Source organism: Ixodes scapularis, unplaced genomic scaffold, assembly GCF_016920785.2.
Source record: "Ixodes scapularis isolate PalLabHiFi unplaced genomic scaffold, ASM1692078v2 PGA_scaffold4__175_contigs__length_147842914, whole genome shotgun sequence".
Taxonomy (NCBI): domain Eukaryota; kingdom Metazoa; phylum Arthropoda; class Arachnida; order Ixodida; family Ixodidae; genus Ixodes; species Ixodes scapularis.
Genome location: NW_024609879.1, coordinates 21683313 through 21701106, shown reverse-complemented (window position 1 = coordinate 21701106; position 17794 = coordinate 21683313). Strand labels below are relative to the sequence as shown.

Here is a 17794-nt window from a genome sequence, read left to right as displayed (position 1 = left end):
AGATTGATGTCGTAATTGTGAGATCAAAAATACCCGCTTGTTGACAGTCGAGCGCGACTCATGGATTGGGCAGGAGAACTGTGTGAGCACCGTTCATCGGCTCGTAACAATCAATGCCTCGGCGGACACTTGGGGAGTGGCTCGTGTCCAGCCACTGTGGTGATGAGAATAGTCGAACTCTAACAATGCCTAGAGCTCCAGCACGCGTTTTCCTCCTTTAAAACTCCAGCGCGGGGGTATGATTAACGTTGGCGGCATAAGATAGGCACCAGGCCACGTGGCCGCTTCTGGCTCCGAGTTGAGGGGATGAACGATGCTCATATTTCTCTAATTTTTTCGGCGACTACCATTGCCTAGAAAAAAGAGCAAAGCCAAGTTCAATCAGTTATTAACGTTAGGGACTAATCCTGAGTAGTATTTAGTGATGTATAGAAATATGTTATAGCTCATTTAAACAAAATACAGAGGGGTCGAAACTTGGGCAATAACTTGAGAACGACGCTCGTGTGAGACTTGGAGCGACTGCCAACGTTCGGCTGTTCCTCTCACGTCACTAAAATATCTTCTTTCTTTAGGTATTCCTTCCGTACACACGTGTGTTTCTATGTAACGTCATATTAATAGGTCGCATTTAGACATTTCAAAACTTCTATTCTCGGGGACATCTTTCGGATATACTTCAGCAACAACGAAAAAAATGTTTCAATGCCTCAATAATGTAAAATTGGTCTTGCAACATTTTTTTGTACTTTCAATTAATAGTGTTAAGGAATAACCCGTGACGTTGACAGGTTGCGGAAACATCCATTAGTTTCCCCTAATAACAGATGCAGAAAAAATAAAGGACAGAGACATCTGTCGATATCTCCTCAACTCGCAATTCGAACAAGCGGCCACGTGATCTGACCCTAATTATATACCGCCAGTGTTCATCGCAGTCATGCCCTAAGCTGCAAGGGTTTGCAAAGCTAAAAGCTTAGGGTGAGCTTCAGATATTGTTAGTGTTGGGCTATTGATTATCATATCTAATTGACATGAGCCGTTACCTGAATGTTTGGCCATGCTGAATGTCATGAACCCGAGCACTCACTCGACTAGGGGTTATGAAAATCGCTTACGTCACGATGTCACGTGACTCTCGGTGCGAAATCGCGATGTCATGTTACGTCATGCTGTCAACAAGGTTAATACATCTAGTGACTTCCTCAAATTAAATCGATTTAACGCAGTGAGTTACGTGACGTCACGAGGCCACGTGACATTACTTGACAACATGTATTGACACCATGACGTCACGTGACAACTTGACACATGGTTAATCATAGTGCCAACAAAGGTGCCATGAAAACCCAAAATTTATCATACGTTGCAATTATGTATATGACGATTCGATCAACAGATAGAAATATAGCCACCAACTGTTTATTCCCATATGTTCATTTTGTGATACTAGCAAAGTAGAAAAAAAATATTACCTTGAACCGTTTTAAACCGGTTACCGTTATATTTTTTTTCGGTTCGGTTCCGGTTCAGTTCCAAAAAGGCGGCGAATATTTCGGTTCGGTTCAGTTCCGGTTTGGCTAAAAATAACGGTTCTGTTCCGGTTTTCGGTTCGGTTCGGTTCCGGTTCGACACCCTGTTACCAGTGACCATCACCGACTTGTTATGCCTAATTCACTTGGTCCGATTCTGCTTGCGATTTTCAGTATCGACATCGACTATCTCAGCAACGGTTCACGCTTTTGCACCCCGAGCGGCGTCGCGACCGAAAATTGCGAGCGAAATCGCATCATGCGAATCAGGCTTTGGCGTACATACTGCGGCGTCCACGCGGAATGAATCGCCATATGTCACATTATTCACGCGAAGTTTTGCGGTGTAACGAGCCTCGGTAATTTCGCTGACGCCGCTCAAGATAGTCAGACTTAGCCAGGAAGACGTAGAATCAACAATTCGAACGCGAAAAAGGACAGGGGGACTCACACCGACGCCGACAACATCGCATTTCAATGGTTTGTTTATGGGCGACGGCGAGCTTCTTGCCCACACCCCCATCGCGCATGCGCGACGCCGGTGGCGTCCGCGAGGTGCGCTCTGGTTTGTTTGTAAACATGAGCTGGTGTAGACTTCTCCTATTGTGTTTCGGGCACAAGTTCGCCCCATTAAACGTTTAGTTCCCTTCAGTTATCCGTCGCCTCAGCAATTAGTACTGGTGACAATATACATTTCGGCCTCTTCCTCCCGTACACGGGTGTCCTGGTAAGTAAATACAGCGCCAAAAAACGACAGGACAAAGACGAGAGTAAACAGGACGAGGCGTCGTCCTGTTTACTCTCGTCTTTGTCCTGTCGTTTTTTGGCGCTGTATTTACTGATCATGAACCAACTAGCCCAAATTTCTACTGTCCTGGTAAGGTCCGTTCAGGGGGGCTATGTTGCGCTTTTTGCACTCCCAGGAGACTAGGGAGAGGGAAGTGACGTCAACGACACAGCAAACGCAGATTGGGTGTTGATTTCGTTTTCTTCTGTCAACATCCAATCTGCATTTGCTGTGTCGCTGACGTCATTTCCCTCTTCCAAGTCTCCTGGGAGTGCAAAAAGCGCAACATAGCACCCCAGGATGATTCAGTCAGTCGTCCCTTCTACACTCTTCTTCCTTCTTTCACTTTTCTTTCCACTTTTTCCTTACTACGCCTGTTTTTTTGTTTTTTTTTTTTACTTTTTTCGGCTGGAAGCACCAACCTTCGGTGGAAACAGGTTCTGTCCCTTCAACCGCACTCGGGTACCATGCCTGGGCCGGTTTGATCATCTTGCGGCCGCGGACGCGGCTGCGGCCAAGAGGGATTTTTCTGTCACGTGACCAGCTCCACGGGGACAAGGAAGTACCTAGCGTCCCTGCCTAATGGCGGAGAAATCCGTACCGCTTCAAGCATAAAGGCCTAACGTCACTCGCAGAAACTGACTCCAGGGACTTACAACTGGAGTCCAATTGGCCGCCCCTTTATACTGTAGGAGCGGCAGGTAAAGTTACGGCCAGGGAGGGTAAATATGAGCCAAAATAAAGAAAAAAACCACGCGAGATAAAAGCGGCGGCAATATTTTTATATACTCCCGCCAGGCGGCGGCGGCTCGCACCTTCTCCTGTGGCCGAGAGGTTAGAGCGCTAGCACTTGACGTCGCGGTGTGAAAGTCCCGGGTTCAAGTCGCGCCAGAACCTCTTTTTTTTTTTCTTGTATTTGACTGCACTCCAACTAAAAATGTAGACAAGGCCCTATGAGCTCTATAAAATCATTGGGCGGGTAGCTCTGACTCACCAGTTCGTTGTTCATGACCTCGGAAGAGCGCGTACATGTCTCTGGCTTTCTTTGCCAACTTCCCCCAGGCCTACTGCATCTGCCGTACACTCCGCGGAAAGTTGACAATATCTTCCCATGCCCGTCTCTTCGATCGCCAGATAACTCTGCTGCTGAATTTCTCTAGAATTCGTTGTTTCCGTTTTCCAACTACTCGAATTATTACTATGTGTTGATCCAAAGTCGTTTTAGGTGTTTGGGTTAGAGGTATGGTTTGCGATGTCGACCACTGATTCATTTTTACATTCGGTTGTGATCGTCTGCTATTCTAACTAAAATTTAGCAAGTAATGTGTTAATATTACAAAACGATTACCACAGCAAAATGTAAAGAGTAAAAATATACCTTTTATCACATTCCATGCAAGCAAAAGTATGATCTCTTTTATTAATACTTTCTCAGACGTTTGACTTGCTGCCTTGCCTGTAGGATTTCGCTCAATCGATGCATCCACAGTGGCTAGTCTTTATTACTTTTTGCTTATTTTATGGAAGTTTTCTTTTAATTGTCACAACTGCAGTTTCTAGTTGTACTAAATACGAGCCTCCTGTTATCGAAAGGAGTAGTAGCAAGATCGTTGTATATTTAAAAACACATAAACTTATAGTTACTGGGGAAAGGATGCTTGTTTCGGCTCCGTTTGTGTGAAAGCCATACCGATGCGGTTACCTTGCTTTCCTTTTTAATGAACATTATGAAACGATTGTATTAGCGCGTTAACTTGCCTTGATTTTTTTTTCTTCCTGATGTTTCGATTGAACAGGTGGGACTAACAGTAAAAACTGTGTAAGGCGGAGTAGTGCGAGTGGATGATTCGTAAAAAGGATCACAGTAAAAAAATGAGACAGCGCAAAATAAAAAAAGGACTGCCCAGCGTGATTTGAACCCGGAACTTTCACGCCGCGTTGACAAGTACCGGCGCTCTAGCCTCTCGACCACAGCAGGAGGCTTTTTTTTTTTCTTTTGAAACTGTTTATTTACATATTTATATACACAAAAACAGTATAATACACTATGTACAAATCATCAAAGCGAAAAAAATCACGTAAAATATTAGGGATGCCGCGAACTTTTTTCGAATCGAAGTTTCGATGATCGAATCAAGCGGTTCGAAAGGTTCGAAAGATTTCGATTTTTCGAATTGTCTATATCGTGAAATTCGACTGAGGTCGAATTTTCGAACTTGTTAAGCTAAGAAGTTCGACGCTTTTCGAACCGTCGAACTTATTACGCTAAAAAATTCGATCGTTTTCGAACTTTCGAACTTATTGCGCTGCAAGGTTCGATGCTTGTCGAACTTTCGAACTTGACTGACCAAAAAGTTCGATAAATTTCGAACTTTCGAACTTATTTATCAAGAAAATTCGAAAAGGTTCGAACTTTCGAATTCTGAAAAGTCAGAAGCTCGACGAACTTCGAACATAGGGTAAAAGTTCGACGTTCGTCGAACTTCGAAAGACCGGCGGACGGTTTCATTTGATTTCAAGTAGTGGGGTACATTCGTAATTTTTTTTCTCGAACTTTTACACGCGGTGCTGCGTTCCTTACGAAAGACAATGTCATTTATTTCAATGTTCTGGCATGCTTAGGTTTAAAAAAATAAATCCCCGAAGGGGCGAGGACGGACGCCGGGTTTTTGACGATTATCGTTTGTGCCAGATTTGAAGCACGCTGCAGCCGGAGCTATTTGTGGTAGATATGTTATACTTTTTTTTAAGAATGATCTATGTATAGCGTAGGTAAGTGCCGTCTTAAGATGTGATTATTGTTATTCAACGTGAGTTTCGAAGAAATGTCCAAACATGTATCTGCATGCAATTATGACCTAAACTTGATATTTATTTTTGTCTAAGTTGTTTGAGGTATCGCATTGAAATTAACACCACAGGCAGTACATATCATTGCCATCTGCAGAATACAAAATAATATATTTATTGTTTTTTCACGTTAAGGAATAAATTAACTCATGGCAGCAGACTTCTAGTAGTGTTTAAGTTCAGCACGTCATTAAAAGAAAACTTTTTTTTTTTTCGCTTCACGTTCCTGGGACGTGTTTCTTTTAGCCTGTACACATTTTGGTAAAAGAAACTTGTTTCGAAGTTCTGAACCTCTGAATATGCAAGAATAGAACACTTCCGACGAATTCTTGATAGTTTTTTTTTTCTCCTGCTTTTTATTCCCGCATTTATACTTTTTTTTTTCTTTTGTTACTATCGGCACAGGTGTTTAGGTCGAAAAGACAGCTTTGAACGTCCGAACCACTAAGCATGTGACGAGCAGTGCCTTCTGACAACGCGTTTCTAACAATGACCATCTACGCAACCTTTTATGCAGTGAAGAGCGACAGTAGCTATACATATGCATAAATAATTTCAGATTAAAATAAGCTCGACCACGCCCTCTTTCCCCGTATTGTTTTCTTTAACAGTCCGAAATACCTGCAAGGGGAAAAAAGAAGCTGAAGCCCCCCCCCCCCCCCCCCCCCCCCCCACCTCCCGCTACCCTCTTTCCCCCCGTTTTTCCTCTTCCGACGCCACTTGTATGGTAGAACGCTCATCGACCTCGAGTTGTGTCGCCTTTTGTGCTTTTTGCGAGGCGATTCCTCCGTCCCAGAAAATAAACCTCCAGTACAATTATGAACTTCACCGGATCGGATTACTACCAGCGTGCAAGGGGTGGCGAGCTAGTTTGCCAGGTCGCTTCAAGGTTTCTCTGAGCCTCAACCTCCTGCTCGCCCCTGGCCGTTTCGAACTGGATGAGTCTCGTAAAACAGTGTGTTCGTGCAATCACTACTGCGTGATAAAGACCCCCCCCGGGGGGCTGGCGGTCACAATTCTGCACTGGCAAATATTCTAGCACGTCCGGGACACTCGTCGTCTCATTTAATTGCCTTACCAACTTCGCAGAATCTAGATATCACACCCTAACTTTTCTAAACTTGATTTTGTGAAAACAAGTGAGTCGTGAAAACGTTATTTGAAACTGAAACTGTGGAAAAACTTGAAAATCGGACTTCGAACTTTGAAAACTTGGATTAGAAAAAAATTCGAAATCTTCAAAGTTTTTTTGTTTTTTTTTTTAATTTAGCGTTAAAAGAGAATCGAAACTTTCGAACTTTTCGAACTTTATGCCAAAAGAAATTCGAAATCTTCGAATTGTTCGAACTTCATGTCTATAAAAATTCGAAGCGTTCGAAGTTTTCGAATTTTTTTTACAAAGAATTTCGAAATCTTCGAATTTATCGAACCTGAAGTAAAAAAATATTCGAAATATTCGAATTTGAAATTTTAGAAACCGTGAAAGCTTCGAAATTTTCGAATTCGAAACTCCGCTGTGGACAAAAGTTGCGAATTTTTCAAAATCGAACCTCGGTCGGTACGAAAATATCGAAATTTTTCGAAATCGAACCTCAGTTCGCTTCGCAAATATCGAAACCTTTCGAAATCGAACCTAAGGTGGTTCGCGACATCCCTATAAAATATGCCTCAACATTCTTCTCTCTCCGGACGTTTGTAGTAAACATCTTTAGAGAGCAAATATTGCAGCTCAGTACGAATTGCGCAAGATTTTAGCAGAAACTACATCTATCTTTCTCGGCGCAGTTCTGTCGTTAAGTCCATGACTACGTATACAACTCTTTGTATTTCCATAAAAAAATTATATGATGTTTGGTGAACGACTGATACTTGCTACGATTTCTTTCCATTCCTCGTCCTCGGAGCGTGCCAACAAGCTCTGACCAACAAATATAGAGATGCTCTTGAAGTTTACCCAGGAAGGTTTAGCGACACCTCCATCCGTGTCCACTTTCCGTGTTTTCCATAGGCTATATAAACCAAGTACCACAAGTGTGTCAAGGGCCGTATCTAGACGGTCTCCGAAATGCAGGTAACGAAAGTTACTCTCCTCAACTTTAAATTCCTTTTGACTGTTCTTTTGAAAACGTCCCAAAAAAATACAGCATCAACACATAGTACGAATGCATGAGTGAATGATTCGGTGGTGTTACACAATCTGCAGTTAGTGCTCCGAAATACATCGAATCCCCGGGATTCACGCCACTCTTTCACCGGTATCGTTCGGGAGTGAAAGCGGAAAAAGAACGACTTGCACTTTGGTGGTATAGGCATACGTTTCACTCTTTTTAAAACATCCGTAGTACAATTTAAAGGATCATTGAAAGGACTCAAGCGATATAGTGGTTCAGGGAATAGAGAACTAAGTAGACATTTCTGCAATTTCTTTTTGGAGCACGACTCCAAGGAAGCGCTTGTGAAACGTGCTCCCAAAAATTCAATGGTGTCTGCGACCTCTTTATAAAAGCCGCGTAAACGGATTGCGAAATTCGATGGAATTCCAGATACCTGTGCCTGCGTATACTTTGGTAAAAAATATTCTTTGCACGCTTCTAGGAACGGGTGTTGGGGAGTTTTAAAAAATTTCCATCTCGCGATTAGCTGTCGCACAAAGATGTGACCGAGGCCTAGACCATCATCTTCCGTTCGTCGAAAGAGGTTAGATCTGCGCATAGGCTCGTACGAAGAATTCCAAATAAATGTCGCAAAAACTCTATTGAACTCATTAACTGTAATTCTAGAACAATGCATAACCTGTAGAAGGTATGTTAGCCTTGACAAAAGGAAGATATTGCATACGGCAACCCTCCCAAGTGTAGAAAGGTATCGTTGGCTCCACATACACTCTCAGGAAAAAAGGGTGTCAAAAGGTGTATTGTTACACCCTTTGTCCCATATAATGCACCCCCAAACTTCAATTCGACTTACAGCGCCCTACAGTCAAACAGACGGCCCGAAATTTTACGATGGGCTTGATAGCCGTGTGGTACAACATTTTCAATAGCTAAAGTACGTATCAAACACCACATGAAGAAAACACCGAGTTTTTACAGTACGGCCAACAAAACCCCGATTATTTTTTCTGTAGTCAATAAAACGTACATTAGCTATTTTAATAAGTTGTACCACACGGCTATCAAGCCCCTCGCAAAATTTAGGGCCGTCTGTTCGACTGTAGGGCGCAGTACGTCCAATTGAAGTTTGGGGTGTATTATATGGGACAAAGGGTGTAACGATACACCTTTTGACACCCTTTTTTCTTGAGAGTGTACGTACAGCTGACTTCACCTTTGTGCCTACAGAATCCCACATAGACTTTGGATTGTCCATCGCACTGAGTGGCACCCCTAAAAGCTGCGGTTTGTTTCTAGACCATTCAATGTCCACGTACTTGGCTGGTGTTGATCCCCACTCCCCGCACCACGATCCACTACTTTTAGCCTTATTCACAGAAGCACCAGACACATGGCAGTAGTCTTCGACATGTGACATAGCTGTCACTATGCTTGGTTTGTTGGAGCAAATGAGGGCCAGGTCGTCTGCGTACGCCAGGAGTTTCACTTCGCTGGCATGAAGTTGAAAACCTTGTATCTTTGTGTCGTTGATGATGACCCTGCAGAGTGGCTCTAAGTAGATATTAAAAAGTAGCGGTGACATTGGGCAGCCTTGGCGTACTGAGCGTAAAACGGGGATAGATTTTGAAAGAGACCCATTTATAATTAACTTAGTCGATATGCTATTGTAGCAAAGTGTAATGCCCTTTTCAAGAGTTTCGCCGACCCGTATGTGCTTCAACAGGGCAAAAAGAAATGAGTGTTCTACTCTATCGAAAGCTTTTTCGAGATCAAGCTGTAAAATGGCAGCTGCTTCTTGTGTGCGTTGGCATATCTCTAGCATTGATCGAACAATGTGGAGGTTTGTCTGTATATTTCTTCCTCTTATTGAACATGTTTGGTGATCTCCTATGACTTGGGTTATGACAGTTTGGAGTCTCCCTGCGATTAATCGAGCCAGGATTTTGTAGTCAGTATTGAGAAGGCTGATAGGTCTATAGCCTTCAAATTTTTTAAGCTTGTTAGGGTCTTTCGATTTAGGAATTAGTATTGTATGAGCCTTACGAAACGACAGCGGTAAGTTACCCATGGTGTAAGATTCTTCAAAAACGTTGCAAAGTATGGGGGCTAATTTTTCTTTCCTCTTCTTGTAGAAGCTAGCAGGCAATCCATCTGGACCAGGAGCTTTGTGACTTTTCATTTCAGAGATGTTTTGCATAATTTCTTGTACATCCAGGGGTGAATTAAGTTTTTCCGTTGTGTCGTTTTCTAAGCAGGGTAGTGTTGATATTATCCCTCGCAGACGTGGATGAGGTGCCTTAGTGCCTGTTGCAAAAAGATTGGTGTAATGCGAGACAAAAGCCTGGTGAATATCACTTTCATTCTTCAGTTCCTGGCCGTTCAGTATTAGCAATGACACCGACTTTTTCTTCACATACTCTCGTTCGGCATGTAGGTACCTCTTCGTAGGCTGTTCTCCTTCAATTAGTTGTAGAGTGCGTGTCCTCACAGCCGCACCTTCATAGCGCTTCTTGTCGTGTTCTTCTATTTGCTTCTTTATATTTTTTATTTCATTCTTGTACATCCCTGGCTCTTGACATTCGAGATTATATAAGTACAAGAGATCGTTATTTAGTCGTCTTTCTTCAGTTTTTTCGCAGTACCTTTTTATCGAAGATATCTCGATAGCTACTTCTCGAATTTTAATCTTAAACAATTCCCACTTTTGACACCACCCAGTTTTGATGAATCCAAAGTCAGTTATAAGGCTTTCTGCGGCTGTTTGAAAAGCATCGTTTTCTAACAGGCTTTCGTTCATCTTCCAGCATTCCCATGATTGCGGCTTTTCCTTTATTCGTTTTCGGTTCGATCCTACACTAACCATGACCATACAATGATCTGTGAAATATGCAGGAATTACTTTATAATCACTAAATGAACTACTAGCCGAACCAGACACAAAGATACGGTCCAAACGCGCATGCGACGATCCCTGGAAGTGCGTATACTGAAGAACAGGAGGCGCGAGCCGCCTGCGCTGGCGGAGGTATATAAATATACTGCCACCGCTTTTATCTCGCGTGTTTTTTTCTTTCTTTTGGCTCATATTTACCCTTCCTGGCCGTAACGTTACCTGCCGCTCCTACAGTATAAAGGGGCGGCCAATTGGACCCCAGTTAAAAGTTCCTCCATTCAGTTTCTGCAAGCGAAATTAGGTTTTTGTGGTTGAAGCGATACGGATTTCTCCGCCATTAGGCAGGGACGCTAGGTACTTCCTTGTCCCCGTGAAGCTGGTCACGTGACAGAAAAATCCCTCTTGGCCGCCGCCGCGCCCGCGGCCGCAAGATGAGCAAACCGGCCCTGGGCAATGGCATATTGCCTATTCCCTTATCGGGCTCCGTGGTGGGCGGTGCATCCAGGCAATTAATTTTCTTCCCATTTATGATGGGTTCAGAAGAACCCCTTGATCGGCATCTGAAAATAGGTCGCAGCGAAGTCATTGACATAACCACAAAGTCCACTGATCTTTTCAAATTCGCGAAGTTTTTGTTCTACCCTCTGAGGGCGAAAAGTCACCAGCTAAACTTTATCCTTTTGGTGTCCAAAATGCTCGAAGGTGTTGTCGGTGTAAACTCCAGCGCCAAAAAGATGGCATCAGGCGACCTCCTAATTGAGATAAATACAGGGAAGCAAAGTTAATCATTTCTAGCCCTGAACTCCGTTTCAGTGCAACCCCTCACTGAAAGCTAAACACTAGCCAGGTGTCATCTCTAAAGATGAGTTGCTCAATAGATACAGAGCTAGTTGAGATCTCTCCGGGCATGGATTTGTTGCAGCACGACGCATCACCACCCGCCGCGATGGCGTAGAACGATAAGCAAAGCATGTTATTTTGACCTTCGACTCTACGACTCTTCCAACTGGAGTAAAGGCAGGCTACCTTCACTGCCGTGTCCGGCCTCATGTGCCGAACCCTCAGTGCTGTTTGAAGTGCCAAAGGCTGGCCGTCGGTCGCGGAACTGTCGGGGTAGTGACACCTGCGCCAAGTGCTCTACTAAGGGGCATGTCGCTGATGTGTGTGAAAATTAAGCCCAGTGCGCCAATTGTAACGGTAAGCATCCAGCATACTCCCGATATTGCCCCTTATGGTAACAAGAAAAATAAATACTAACCTTGAAGGTTACTGAAAACATTTATTACATTAACGCAAAGAAGCGCTTCGCCTTTGTTTCCAGAGGCTCTTATGCTCAGGCCGTATGCAGGCGACCGGGACGCCAATGGTTTCGACTGGAACACAGATTTCTCTGGACGATCTGCGTCCCTCATCGCGGTCCTCTTTTGTGTACTTGGGAGTGGTGCAGCGCTTTCGAATCGCAACATAGATGCTGCCTTCCCAAGCAGCACCTTGTGAATGGGCCATCGCTGGCAAGTGTACTATGGCCAACCAGATTTTCGATGGCCGAAGCTTGGCCAAAGTGCTCGGCAATAGAAGTGTTTTCGTCCTCGTCTGGTGACTTGCCATTCACTTTATGCCAGTCGCTGGCCATTCACTTTAGGCCAGTGACTTGCCATTCACCTTTGGCCAGTCACTTTCGGCGAGCCACTGGCCATTCACGTTTGGCCAGCCACTAGCCATTGACTTCCGGCCAGTCACTGGCAGAAAGTGGCTGTAGTTATACACTTATTACATAATTTATCACAGACTGCCAGAACATTTGGGTGTTCCTCAGAAGACTGTCAAGAGTTTCGGGAGATCAAGTTTGAGAACTCAACCCCAGAAACTTTTACATAGTAATGACAATGACACGCGAAGCTGCTGCAAGGCTGCTCAATATTTATTGGACTTTTTGAGTACTAAGTCTTACGACGCTGGTTGCGACCACCATTCCAGTCGTCGTGGGTTCAGGGATGGTATGTTGTCCCACCATTAAGATCCCCCGGTAGTGCAGCAGTAAAAAAAAATAAAAAAAAGTAACTTTAGGTGAAGGGACAGTGCAACAATAGAGAGTTTTAGTAGATCGTTCCGATACCTCCGATAGCCCCGATAACGATACAATGCATGCGCAAGGGAGGCGGTGGCGGAGTATCGGGTATCGTTATCGGAGTCATGGGAGCGATCTACTAAAACTCTCTACTGTTCAGTTACAATATTTTTCACTTTACACAAGCTTACTGGCACTAATGGGAAAGAGAAGCCTTGAGTACACGGTAAAAGTTTTTACACACATAAGGGGGTAAATCAGTTTGTCCCTGGGCTAACACCCTTATGGCGTTCAGGCAAGCACCCCTCATAAAGGGTGCTTGCTAACACCCTTGGTAAAGGGTGCTTGGCATGAAATGGGCACCTGCTGGGGTGGCCCAGTGGATGCTGGGCCACCCCAGCCAATCTGGCGCCGGGAGGGTATCATGCGACGTTTTGGTTATGTGGAGTACAAGGTCACATGACGCTCTTTCGACGCTGGATTGGTTGGTAGCGTCCGCCGCGCTCGGACGAAGGGTGAAATGAAGTATAGACCCCAGTGAGCATTTCAATGGAATGTGTCCAATACACATATCATAACTTGTAAATTGTACAAAAATCATATATGGTATTGCATATTCTTATATTATTATTACATGATTTACAGCTTATCATGTTTACTGAACACATTTACACTTTTTTCACTTAGAGGGATTGCCACATCACCACATACGAGGCATGTGATAAAGAAATAACGAGTCACACTAAACACAACTCACTTCATGAAGTAATACAAAAGAGCTCCTTGCAAGCCACATTATAACCCTGTGGGCAATTGGGAAGTGCTACGGCACCCCCCTTTCTCGAACTCTAAGTGAGCAAGCAGTGGCCCCAAGCATCGCACTGCACGGCTGAACTATTGTGAACATCGTGGTCTGCCACAAACGAAGCATGTAAAGCTTTCCTGTTTGGAGATCAAGTGACATGATTTGTTTGTCTCAGAGGATTGCAGGCAACCCACGCTTCGCTTATCACTTGTCTCCTACGCGCATCTGGCTCAACACACAAATCGCGCATTGTACCAAACGGTCCAAGAAGACGGAAAGGGACTCCCCTCATTCTGGGACCCTCGTTCGTGCAACCGGAAACAGCCATTCTCCCCCTAGAAGATTAGCCCGTCGCTCAAAACTCGAACAAAAGTTGCTTTCCCCACCCCGTTCAGCCCTAAGCTGACAGTGTTGTGGAAGCTACGTGCTCCTTGGGCCAGCCCACGTGGGCTGCCACACGCTCGTCACGCCACGGGTACTTCGAACGGCTCGGTTGTAACGCGCTGACGCTATTGACACCACCACAACGCTGCCAGCGCCACCAAGGGCAAAGCTGATAACCACGCCTGCCTTGCTACGCCACGAACGCGGGGAATCTTTTCTGCTTTTGTTTGCGCCGGATATCCCATGACGCATCGCGCTCTCCGTTCGCTTCTCTTCGAGCGCTTGCTCGAGTGCACCGTTTGGAACGCAAAATATAGCCTGTCGTTCAAAATACAAACGTGTGATTATCATTTACGGTTATTATCCCTCATACTTGATTCACTTCCGAACGAAATTTGAATATTTCAATTTTTGTTTCCGTACCCCTTTAAAGAACACAACTGTGATGATGATTTAAGGAATGATGATGATGAAATAATTTTGACTAAAGGGAGTGACCACAAGGGTATACTGAAAGAATCACTAACAATGATGAAACCTAGAAATCTATTAGTGCCTTCCCTGTGTTTTGCCATTGAGTGGAAGAAGTTTATTGGCCTATATTTTTGTTAGAAACAGGTGTGATGCGTCCCTCTGTTTTTTTGTTTTTTTTTTAATCTTGATGTTGTGCATATTTTTTATTTCCTAGGTTGAAAGCTCAAGGCATTCCCTGTTTGTTCAATCACATTTACCCCAATGTTAGTAGGTTGCTTTTTTATGTTTACTGTCCTTGGGTATGTCAGGGGTTGTGAACAGTAAAACGCTGTAAGGCCCAGGAAGGAATTCCCTTTGTAAAGTGGTGGCCAGCAGAAGAGAAATTTTAAAGACTGACTTCATGTCGTCTCCTGCGTTTTCTTTTTTGGGTCGCCTATTCATTTTTGCCCATTAATACTCAGCTGTGTTTGATACTTCTCTGCGTTTGTGTCATCCTTCAGAGGACCCGTCTTTAATAAATTGTGTTTAGCCTGTTTAGCTAGCTTGCACCCACCTTTTTGTTTTTGCCCATTAATAAATGACTGTAGGATTCAACTGCAAGCACGGTGTTAATGCATACCAATAAATATCAGCATACTTTTATTGACTAGTGCTGATGATTGCAGTTATGTGATTGGCCTAAGCCATTTTGGAGCACCTTTTGGAGCAGCCAAAACAGTGTTTTGGAGCAGCAAAAGTGGCCTTTGGAGCAACCAAAACAGTGTTTTGGAGCAGCAAAAGTGGCTTTTGGAGCAGCCAAGATAGTGTTTCGGAGCAGCAACAGTGGCTTTTGGAGCTGATATTCTTAGAAAAATAAAAATATTCGTTTTAAGTGCTGTAGAGACAAAAAGCACTTTGTGTTGTGTTGTGTTCTGATGCGACGTGTTGTAGCGGAAGTCGCTGCTTGTTTTTTGTTTGTTTTTACTGCTGAGACATTTTACAAGTGTACAGTGCTGTAGGCGTTGCCGAGCAATTCCGAAAAGAATTTATCTTGGGACACAGAGCGAACAACAGACGTGGACGAAGAAGAAACACACAGGGCGAGCGCTGACTATCAACTCGTCCTGTGTGTTTCTTCTTCGTCCACGTCTGTTGTCGCGCTGTGTCCCAAGATGAATTCCCACCAACTCGCCCAACTATCCATTCTTCCGAAAAGAACGCTTGCCACCGTTTTACTGATTCCCGACGTGCCAGATTTTCGTCAAAAGTAAGCAAACATAATACAATGCGTTGCAAGCGTCCCGGCTGGTGCCTCTGTTGTGCAATCATGTTCGCGTGCACGTGAGGGCAACTTCGGTAGGCTTGCAGTTGCGCGCGCTTTGTCGCGCAAGTGGCCGGACAACTGCTGTTCCATCGAAACCGAAACCATGCCACTCCGCTCTGTCGCGAACCGATTCCCAAAATTGTATGCAAAATGTGACTGTCGGGCATATGACAAAAAAAGTCCAGCGGCACGTGCTTGCCAGGCAGGCAAGCAAGCTTAACACACACATACACACAAAAAAAGAAACAAAAAAAAACTGAGCGTATTGATTGATGCAGGACATCGCGAGCCACGTTCAAAATGTTCTTGGAGCACTTTATGCAACGACTGAACTTGAGACAAAACAAGCTCGCTGTGCGGGTTCAGCGTGCGGACATGGCCTTCTTTGCTTTAGCTCACTTCTCTTCACAAACTTTCTTTCGCGGCAGATTTTTCACGTACCGGGGTACCTCTCGAAAGAAAGCCCGTCGAGAGAAACCTAGGTAATCAATACTTTGACACAACAGTCTTTGACTTAGAGAAGTTTTTTTTTAGTAACGTATGATTAGAACAAGAGCAGAAATGTCGATGAACTTGCGGCGGTAATTAGTTTCATTCTAGAAAGCGCCATATGTGCAGCGACGTAGGGACGGCAAGACCCGACGTCGCGCGACCACAGTGACTGGAAGGCAGGGACCAAATATAGTTTTCCCACGGCCGTTGCTTCCAGGAGCGAGTGCTGCAGCTCTCAAAGTAACTCCTGCCGCGCAAAAACGTGGTTTCATTTCGCAGCACGACGGCATGGCTGATGCCCGGCATGCTAGCGTCGGAGCGTCCGCACACACCCGCGTCTATTATTAAAAATATTTTTAAAAAAGACGCGAGACGAGACCTACGACACGACGAGAACGCGAGACGACGAGCATGCAATACCGGATGCATGCAATACCGGATGGACAATTGATGCAGGGTATTTTGTGTCGGGCCCAGGCATGCTAAATTACGGTACTCAGTTTACTTTCGGGTTTGAAAGGCGGCCGAAATTGGTTTTTGGCGCAGGTTTGGCGCAGATTACCCATATTTTGGCAAAATGTAGCAGGATGTAGCAGGGTTAGGTCTTTGGCGCAGTTTGGCGCAGCAATCACATCACTGTGATTGGACTAGTTAGTAGCCAATTATTGAAAAGAAAGCATGAAGAATATGGGAACAGAGGATATGAACCCGACACAGCGCTCTGTTGATCTCCTCCTTCTTGTCCGTGCCATTCACATTCCATGTTTTTAATAACACATTTATTAATAATTTTCTGCTTGGTATCATCTGTATTGGGGTTCACTGGAACGACCCACCTGCTATTGCATTCACTTTAGGGCAGCTCCCCTTCCTCATGGTGCCATCGTTCAGGAAGTGCAAGGCGGATGTCACTATCACTCTTGTGGTTCAGTTCCCCAGGTTCCCATAGGTTTCAAGCTGCTAGCCAAACTGAGTCAGGCCTTCCAGCCCTGCAGGAAATGTCAATTCCACTCTTTTAGACGTAGACACCCACATTTTGCGTGTACGTGAAAGAAGCTCCTACAGAGAGGAAACAAAATGATTGGCCATTTTTAATGCATCCTTTTCTTTTGCTGAGAGCATACATAAACGTTGCACGCTATTGCACATTCAGTGGTGAGGCTTAATTTAGGAAGAGCACTATTTTTATATAACTTTTATATAAAGAAAAAACTCAATATAATGGGTCGGGCATAAATGGTTGCTATGAACTGCCCTATACATTTTCACATCACCTGATATCACCAAACGAGTAGAGTAGCGTAGGGCTGCAATGCACCAATTACGACTTTGTAACCAATTAATAGTTGGCATTTATTTGTTTATTACTATTGGCTATTATTCTTTGACAGAAAGAATAACCGGGCGAGTTGGTACGGTGGTAGTCTTTGAACTCCATCAAATATTCAGGTTTGACATCAGTTAATTTTTTCCACCTTTTTTCATGTTTTTGCCTTTTCTAGCTGCTCTGATTTTTGTAAGGGCTTTCGCCACTACTAAAAAACGTGACATCTAAACTCCTTTTATTTTTTGCATCACACAATCGTAAAACTAAAAAGTGTGCCGGTTCGGTAAACGCGAAGAGACCTAATTTCCGAGGGTGAAACCTCTAAAAACAATGGACAAGTAAAAGAAACAAACACAGGGCGTTGTTTGTCCGTTGTTTTTAGCGCTTTTACCCTCGGAAATATAACGCAGAGACCGCGCGTCTCTACGCACAGGCATTAGCTTATGCAAAAAATCATGCTGCATGCTCGCTCTTCTAACGTTTTTCTCGCTCCCGCTTTATGAAACAAATCGGTGGCGAGCGGCTGTTACGACAAGACGTCAGAACTAGCATGACCTGTGATTAACACTTTGGGACGGCAACTGAATGCTTGAACTGCCGTCAGACGGCACTTGAACGCTCCGCACAAGCGTCGTCGGACGAGCGCCGCACGACGGCGCAAAGAACATGCCCACGGTTCCGCCGCGCGGGAATCTTTCTCACACTGCGGAGCTAGCCACAGGTTTTCAAGAAGATACGCTCTTTTCAAATAACGGAATAACACAG

The 17794-nt window shown here is 44.4% G+C and overlaps 1 protein-coding gene across 1 annotated transcript in view; it reads right to left on the bottom strand.

Annotated features, from left to right (window-relative positions):
- Positions 1-9846, bottom strand: part of LOC120843985 — a 41477-nt gene extending 31631 nt beyond the window's left edge. Inside the window, 4 exon segments of the mRNA XM_040215523.3 lie at positions 7895-7929; positions 7932-8054; positions 8481-8915; positions 9639-9846. Coding sequence (XP_040071457.3) covers positions 7895-7929; positions 7932-8054; positions 8481-8915; positions 9639-9846 — 801 coding nt within the window.
- Between the last annotated feature and the right edge of the window lie 7948 nt (positions 9847-17794).